General features: G+C 45.1%; 1 protein-coding gene across 1 annotated transcript in view; it reads left to right on the plus strand.

Moving 5' to 3' along the window:
- LOC136423458 (piwi-like protein 1) overlaps window positions 1–6,702 on the plus strand; it is a 12,634-nt gene extending 5,932 nt beyond the window's left edge. The window contains exons 8-16 of the mRNA XM_066411607.1: window positions 589–703; window positions 1,584–1,771; window positions 2,430–2,505; window positions 2,839–3,039; window positions 3,365–3,539; window positions 4,040–4,193; window positions 4,830–4,955; window positions 5,626–5,773; window positions 6,418–6,702. Of these exons, the coding sequence (XP_066267704.1) occupies window positions 589–703; window positions 1,584–1,771; window positions 2,430–2,505; window positions 2,839–3,039; window positions 3,365–3,539; window positions 4,040–4,193; window positions 4,830–4,955; window positions 5,626–5,773; window positions 6,418–6,534 (1,300 nt within the window). The 3' untranslated portion in view covers window positions 6,535–6,702. The remainder of the gene's footprint in view (window positions 1–588; window positions 704–1,583; window positions 1,772–2,429; window positions 2,506–2,838; window positions 3,040–3,364; window positions 3,540–4,039; window positions 4,194–4,829; window positions 4,956–5,625; window positions 5,774–6,417) is intronic.
- The last annotated feature ends 2,354 nt before the right edge of the window (window positions 6,703–9,056 follow it).

Here is a 9,056-nt window from a genome sequence, read left to right on the forward strand (position 1 = left end):
CCATAATTTGTATTTCTATTTTGACCCAAACATGCACTCCTGCAATGGTTAGAATGTGGTCCCAATAGTGAATCTACATCCCCCTTCATTACGCTTCATTACTTGAGTATATTTACACCCAGTCAGTCAGTCGGCTGCTGAGCAGTCAATCACAAGTTCCATCCACGAACGACGGTCTGCAGCCATCACAACAATAGCATCAGGGCTCATTTGTGGCGTCGCAGTTAGGCAGTGGTATGGTGTTAACCCCAGAACCCAAAGATCTTGGGTTCGATCCCGGGGCCCCCCGATTTGTCCATTGGACGTTGTGCCCTTACACGACTTTCCTTATTTCACAAAGATGAAAATGAGTACCAAGCAGCAAGCTTCAGTTAGGGACGTCCTTTGGAGCCGTGTTTGGGGAGAGCCATACCTCAAGAACGTAAAAGAACCCACCAAACACGAAAAGAGTAGGGGTCCTTCCCGGGGTGAGTGGATCAAACCTTACAGTCTGGTCCTGGTTGACATATTGAAATGGCGATAGTCACCTTCCACAAATGTGTTAAATCTCAATAAATGAACAAAATATTTCTTTCCCCACCCCCGCAGGAACGAGAAGGTACAGAAGGACATGAAGGGCTGGGGCCTGTCTTACGACAAGACTCTACTGAAGCTGGAGGGGCGCGTCATGCCGCCGGAGAAAATCTCGCAGCGCAGTACATCAGTAAGTACTTTGTTCGTATGTTTGTTTGTTTGGTTGTTTGTTTGTTTGTTTGTTTGTTTGTTTGTTAAACTTTGTATTGCATACCCGGTAAACCACCTTGGTCTCGTGAGAGCCGAGGAAAGCAGCTGGTCTATTGCGTGCCCATATGCAGAACTGTCTCTTCTTTCCTGGCTCAAAATGAGCAAAAGCAAAAAGTAGACAAAAGTTGATTGTTATTTTGTTGTCCATTTCCTGTTCAGCTAGTTAGCCCCAGGATGCGGATTGGTCTCGCGAGATGCGAGGACAACAGCTGATCTCATGCGTGCCCATGCATGCAGAACTGGCTCCTTTCCTTTGGCTCAAAATGAGAAAAAAAATTGACGAAATGTTGTTTTTGTTGTCGTTTCCATTTCAGCTACAAGCCCCAGGATGCGGTGTGGTCTCGAGAGATACGAGGACAGCAGCTCGTCATTAGAGAGGACAGCAGCAGAATGCAAAACTTGCTCCTCGCTTCCCCGGTCAAAATTGACCAAAAGAGCAAAGACAAAATTTGACGACATTTAGTTTCTGATATCGTTTTCAGTTCAGCTACAAGCCCCAGGATGCGGATTGGTCTCGAGAGATGCGAGGACAACAGCTAATATCGTGCGTGCCCATGCAGAGATGGCTCCTCTCCTTTAGCCTAAACGGAGTAAAAATAAGCCAAAAATTGACGAAACTCTGATTTTCTTATCGTTTTCAGTACAGCTACAAGCCCCAGGATGCAGATTGGTCTCGAGAGATGCGAGGACAACATCTGATATCATGCGTGCCCGTGGAGAACTGGCTCCTCTCCTTGGGCTCAAAAGGAGCAAAAATCAGACAAAAATTGACGAAACTTCGTTTTTGGTATCGTTTTCAGTTCAGCTACAAGCAACAGGATGCAGATTGGTCTCGAGAGATGCGAGGACAACAGCTCATCTCGTGCGTGCCCTTGGAGACCTGGCTCCTCGTCTTCACAGCCCGCGACTCTTCTCTGGCCCAGAACTTCCTTCAGACCCTGGAAAAGGTCGGAGGCCCCATGGGCATGAGCATCAACAAACCCGTTATGTAAGGCCTTTTACTTCACACCAAGAGCAAAATTAAACCTGCACTAGTGACCGCCTCTACACGATTTATGGTCAATTTTGTACTACTGTTCACCTCTGCATAAGGACCACCTGGCCATTGTGGCCACTTTTCAGCGTCCCCTAGATTATTTTGTATTGTCATAAGCATCAACAAAAATTACCCTGCCATGTAAAGTCTTCTACTTTACATCAAGAGTAAAATTAAACCTGTACTAGTGAACGCTTCTACATAAGGACCAACTAGCAACTAATATGCAGGGCGGTTATACTGACTATACAAATACTGATACTCAGGCTCTCTATCAAAATCAGCTCTTAAACTGTTAAGAGTGTTGATGTGTAAACAACCCAGTTTTGAAATTATAATTTAATTATAATTTAATTATAATTATAATAATTTTGAAATTATACAAATTCAATTATGTATTCTGAAAAAGAGTAGGGGCATGCCCCGGTGTACGATGGTCCAAACCTTACAGTCTGGTCTGGGTTGACATCTTCAAAAGTTGATAGTCACCTGTTATGTCGATCATTCCACAAATGTAGTAAATCTGAATGAATGAATGAATAAATAAATATTTAATTATGTCCGAAAATGTCTTTTTAACGTCCAGACATTACCCCATGTTCCTGTTCAGGTGTGAGTTGTCTGATGATCGTACTGACAGCTACTTGCATACCATGAGGGAACAGATGAACGACAACACACAGATGGTGAGTCATGCAGGAATACTTTACTTTTTTATTTATTTTCTATTTATCTATTGTATCAATATGTAGTTACATATGCCAGGGTTGGCCAACTAGCCGGAGGCTATTTCTAAGGGCATACTCTGGTACCTGATACTCTGGTACCAGATGATTGAGATTATGCAAATGAAGACCTCATTTGCATAATCCATGAGAAAATGCCATTGTGGTAAATGACAGTAATTTCATACTTCATTAGACATCATTAGAAATCATGCAAATCAGTGTCCCATTTATATAATTCATGGTCAAATGATACAGTAGGGATCTTGTTTTTTGTTTGTCTGTTTTTCGTAGGTTGTGTGCATAGTTCCAAACAATCGAAAGGACCGTTACGACGCCATTAAGACGTTCTGCTGCGTGGACCGCCCCGTCCCGAGCCAGGTCATCGTCAGCCGCACGCTGAGCAAAAAGCAGATGTTGATGTCGGTGTGCACCAAGATCGGGTTGCAGATGAACTGTAAAATGGGAGGGGAGATATGGGCAGTGGAGATCCCGGTACGTTCTATCTGCATTTGTAATTAGGTATTGCTGAAATTCCACTTGACGTTGTGCATCCGAAATTTTCCCTGTGCATCTAGAAATCTTTTGGTTAGGTTATTTCCACCCATTGTTTTGTTCGCAAATAAAGAAGTTGATGGTGGTGAGCATCGACTGTTGCTTGAGTAACTGTTACCAGTTCTTGTATATCTTGAGTAACTGTTGCTTGCGTATCGTATCAGATGGGTGTCTAATCTTCGTCGACGTATTCGCTCAAAGGAAACAATTTGTTTTAGCCAAAGTACAGGTCTGACTGTATTTCCTCCCGTTGTCTCGTCTGCAGATGAAGAACATCATGGTGGTGGGCATCGACTGTTACCCTGACTCCCTAACCAAGGGAAAGTCGGTCGCCGGGGTGGTCGCCTCCATGAACAACTCGCTGACGCGCTGGTACTCGCGATGCACCTTCCAGCACTCCGGGCAGGAGCTCGTCGACGGGCTAAAGGTCTGCCTGCAGGGTGAGTGGGTGGCACAGGGGGTCAAGGGTTCGAAGCCCGGGCTATGGTGTAGTTGTTAGGTTGTACAGGAGGTTGTGGGTTCAGAACCTGGTCAGTCAACTGAACTATTTCAAGAACAACTCGCTGACACGCTGGTGCTCACGGTGCACTTTCTAGCACTCTGGACGGGAGCTCGTCGATGGGCTGAATGTCTGCATGCAGGGTGAGTGAGTGAGTGAGTGAGTGAGTGAGTGAGTGAGTGAGTGAGTGAGCGAGCGAGTGAGTAAGTGAGTGAGTGAGTGAAACAGTCATGGGTTCAAAGCCCAGTCATTATTGTTCTTGTTGTTAGTGCTTGGAGCTAATGTTTATACTCGTTACTGCGGCTAGTTACGATGAGAAGCAGCACTCCAGTAGGTAACCATGATGTAGGACAAGTATATTTTGCACAGAGAAGGAATTCTAATAACCTGAGAAAACTATGACCGGAAACATAATCTATATTGCTCCATCCCTTCCCACAGCTGCCCTTAAGAAGTATAACGAGCTGAACATGAACCTCCCTGACCGCGTGATCTTCTTCCGGGACGGAGTGGGCGACGGCCAGCTTGCCGCGGTGTTGGAGCACGAGATTCCACAGGTGCTCGACACGTTCAAGAACCTCGGCGCCGACTACAAGTGAGTGTTTCTATTAGTTAAAAGATAGTTAAAATCCTCCCACACCATAAGGTGTTTAGGGCGGTGCCCATCCCCGTTTCATAGCCCTGGGCCACACTGTGGTGCAATCACTGCAACAGGGGGCTAGTCCACTGGCAGTGGAGTGTGTTTAACTTCCATACTGTTTCAGAAGTATGTACCATGGCCATTTTATAAAGTCTTTGGTATGACTCAATGCGCCTCTTGTCAAGGAGTGTCCTAACCCGGGGCTTGAACCCGGGCCTTCTGATTCAAGTAATTTGAACCAGATGTGGCAAGTACCAGAAGCACAGACCACTACACCACAGGGACACTCGAGTGTTTCTATTACGGAGACATTTTAGGAATGTTCCTGTGGCTTAACTCGTAGCAGCCCCAAGGTTGAGCTCTTGTTTCTAATAAGTTGGTAACTGAGAGATCCCCGTTCAGCACGAGATCCCGCAGGCTCTCGACATGTTCAAGAACCTCGGCGCCGACTACAAGTTATGTATATATACAACTTTTATGTTCGTCTGTATTTTGTGAGTCAGCCGTTACCTGCGAGAGCTGCCTAGGCTGACCCAGTGTAATGACTTGATTTCATTGTTAATAAGTACAAATGTCTCCCCGCACCTGTAGTCCGAAGGTCGCGTGGATCGTGGTGAATAAGCGCATCAACGCCAAGTTCTTCGCGGAGGGCCAGGGCGGACTGCAGAACCCCATGCCTGGAACCGTGGTGGACACAGAGGTCACCAAACCACAGTGGTAAGTGTTCACAAGCAAACAAACAAACAAACAAACAAGCAGCTACAACCTAGGTCTTCGCAGAACTAAAAAAAATCATTTCGGTAAATAATTATCCAAAATAACAATGTACATATCCTGTGTACCTGGTAGACTTACACTTAACTCAAGTCTGTACTTATACGGTTACTAAACGCTAAGTGTTATTCCTACCAAAATGATTAAGTTACCACTAAGAAAAGAAAATTAATCTTTACATTAACGAAAACGTTTGAGGTACGATTTACTAAAACGCAAAAAGGGACCAGAACATGAATACACATGAAACAACATGCGGCCATTAGTGGCCTAGAAATACCTTGCATTCTCCATGTAGAGTATCATGATTCATGTACAGCAAATAACATGATCTAAAGTGGTACTTCAGAAGAGGAAATATTTTATTGCGCGTAACAGGTACAATTCATGGCAACTTATACATACACGCCAGTTGAAGTGTTGCTAATGTCTAACAATTTCAAAAATTCAAGAATACAACATTTTCAAAGTTTTTTTATCGACTGGAACACAAAGTAAATGATCGACAAACGTGAGTTGTCTTGCAGGTGATTTTTTTAAAGTTGCCTGTTGCATCAGTGAAGGTATTCTGAAAAAAGTATTTCTATCCGTGAATATGTTCTGTTTCTCTCAGGTATGACTTCTTCCTGGTGTCGGGATCGGTTCGCCAGGGCACGGTGACCCCCTGCCACTACAACGTGGTGTCGGACACCTCCGGCCTCAACCCTGACCACATGCAGAGGCTCACCTACAAACTCTGCCACCTCTACTACAACTGGCCGGTAAGAATTATTAGCAAAACCTCACCAAGTTATTCGGGGCTATCTTGAAATCCCATGAGTTTCACAGTGATCCTTTTTTTTATTTGGCCCCAGGGTGTTTGTGTGTGAACAGCATAGCTTGAGAAGCTGTAAATAGATCTATAAGTAGCGGTCGAGAAAACTAAGGTCAAGTTCGATTTTGGCCCTGCCTTTCTAAGGCACTACAGCTGCACTTTAGGTTATGATATCTGGTATTCTGGACACGCTGTGGTCATAATTTTAAGCGGAAGTTGCAGAAAATAAATAGTGTAGGTTTGGGTCCCCTTGTGGCTGTTTTAGAACTGCTGGGCCGATTTTGTTTCAGACTTTTTTTTCTGCGGGACTGCAAGGTTACAATTGGTAAAGGGTGAAGTCTGCCATGTTCTATATCCTTTGCTCATATTGTTATCTTCATGAAAAATGAGATATTATTTTGTGTGTATGTGTGTGTGTGTGTGTGTGTGCATCTGTGTTTCCGTATTTTCGTAGTTAGCACAACCTTAGGAACTACATGCTGTATTGTGATGATATTTGGAGTGTGGGTAGTTGTTGGGAAGATGAAAGTCAAGGATAATTGTAATTTTGGGTCCCCTGGTGTGTGATCTCGTTTAATTTTTGTATTCCAGGGCACCATCCGAGTCCCCGCCCCGTGCCAGTACGCCCACAAGCTGGCCTTCCTGGTGGGACAAAGCATCCACACCGCGCCGTCCATAAACCTGGCCGACCGCCTCTACTATCTCTAGGTCACAGGTCACGACATGGGGCAAGTGTCAGATGGTTAACGTTGGTTTTTGGCCTGCTGGTTACTGACCTTGGAACTGAAGCAGCACTTTTGGATTTTTTTTTGTCATTAAGAAATCTTTCTTTTGTTATCGACATGCTATGGTGTTGAATTTTCGGTGGCAGAAATAGCTTTTTTCCGAAAATAATTTCATCAGGTTGGTAGAATATAGGATATAGGAGGTTCTTTGTACACAACCAGGTACAGTTCTCACCTGCTAACGTTTCGATGTCTATCAGACACCTTCTTCAGAGCTTCTGACTGGAGTGCTGTTTCTCACCGCTATAAGTAGCCGATGTAGGTGGCGCTTTTGCGGTGAGAACACTGTCCCAAATGCGGCTGAGTTTGTATGCCCCCTCGTCTCGGTTCATCACCGGTGCTGTCTTCCTTATCCAGACCGCCTCCTTAATCCACCGGGTGCGTCTGTTGTCCTCTCTGTCGATGACCTTGGCCCCCTCCCAGTCAATGATGCAGTTGTGTCTGGCAATTATCTATCTAAGGACCCCACACAGAAGTATAAAAGACAACTCGTGGCAATTTTGACTCGACTCTTGAAAGAAGGCAAGATTACAGAAGAACAGAAAAAACATTTGTATCCAACAGCTGAAAATGTACCCAGAATGTACTGTACTCCCAAAATACATAAACAAGGCAACCCCTTACGTCCCATAGTTGACTACACCGGTTCCATAGGGTATAATACGTCAAGAGCACTAGCAGACCTGTTGGCTCCGTTGGTAGGAAAGTCCAGACACCACATAAAGAACTCGAAGCATCTAGCGGAGGAAATGTCCACTATTTTGTTAGAGGAAGGTGACATGTTCTTGTCACACGATGTGGTGTCTCTCTTTACGAACACCCCCATCCCAGAAACACTTGAGATTATCAGAAGGAGACTTGAGAAGGACAGAGATCTCAAGAACCGGACCAACCTAGAGGTAAAGGACATTTTAGAACTGTTGACATTTATTGTCACTACAACCTACTTTATGTTCAGGGACAACATTTACCAACAGAAGTTTGGCACAGCAATGGGTAGCCCTGTGTCCCCGGTGCTGGCCAACCTCTTCATGGAATGGTTGGAGGAACAGGCCATAGCCACGGCACCCATTACATGTAGACCCAAGTTATGGAAGAGATATGTGGATGATGTGATGGAGATAGTGAAGAGGGGAGTCCAACAAGAACTCACAGACCACCTCAATAACACCGACCCCACGGGGAACATTCAGTTCACATACGAGGAGGAACAGAATGGAACACTACCGTTTCTGGACACCCTCTTGGTACGCAAGGAGGACGGCACAGTCAAACTTTTGGTGTATAGAAAGACCACACATACGGACCAGTACCTGAACTTTCAATCCCACCACCCATTGCACCAAAAACTAGGAGTGATCCGAACATTACTGGACAGATGTAATGCAGTGGTCACAGAAGAACAGGACAAGCAGCTTGAAACACAACATGTCAAAAGGGCCCTCTCACGCTGTGGCTACCCCCAGTGGACATTCAAGAAAGTGGAACAACAAAGGAGCAGACCAAAACAGAAAGGCAAGAGTAAGAAACAAGAAGAAAAAGCAAGAGCTATGGTGGTCATCCCATACATCAAAGGGGTCACGGAGCCGTTGGAGAGAGTTTTCAGGAAACACAATGTTTCCACAGCAGTTAGGCCAAAAACGACACTCAGGAGCCTGCTAGTGCACCCTAAGGATAAACTGGATGACTTAGTAAAAACTGATTGTGTGTACAAAATTCCATGTAAGAGCTGCAACGAAGTCTACATAGGTGAAACAGGAAGAACCTTTGGGACTAGATTGGACGAACACAAGAAAGAAGCCGACAGCATTGAAGTGGTAAAGTACACAAGGTCACAGAAAAGACAAGCACAACAAGTAGACAAGAAATCGGCAATCACCGACCACATTGCCAGACACAACTGCATCATTGACTGGGAGGGGGCCAAGGTCATCGACAGAGAGGACAACAGACGCACCCGGTGGATTAAGGAGGCGGTCTGGATAAGGAAGACAGCACCGGTGATGAACCGAGACGAGGGGGCATACAAACTCAGCCGCATTTGGGACAGTGTTCTCACCGCAAAAGCGCCACCTACATCGGCTACTTATAGCGGTGAGAAACAGCACTCCAGTCAGAAGCTCTGAAGAAGGTGTCTGATAGACATCGAAACGTTAGCAGGTGAGAACTGTACCTGGTTGTGTACAAAGAACCTCCTATATCCTAGAAATAGCTTTTGATGTGTTGTAAGTTTGGGCACCCTAGCAGCCCGCTATGGAACTGCAGGAGCATTTATGTTAAAATCTTTCGTGGAGGACAAATAACCAAAGGGACGACGGATGTCCATGTCATTCGCCATGCATGTAGCTTAAGTTTGATTCAAACAGTGCTGAAAACAGAAGCTAGCTGTAAAGCAAAGCGTTTCAGTCTTCACAAGTTTCACTAACATTTTACTTGCCACATTCG

Source organism: Branchiostoma lanceolatum, chromosome 1 (genome assembly GCF_035083965.1).
Source record: "Branchiostoma lanceolatum isolate klBraLanc5 chromosome 1, klBraLanc5.hap2, whole genome shotgun sequence".
Classification (NCBI taxonomy): Eukaryota; Metazoa; Chordata; class Leptocardii; order Amphioxiformes; family Branchiostomatidae; genus Branchiostoma; species Branchiostoma lanceolatum.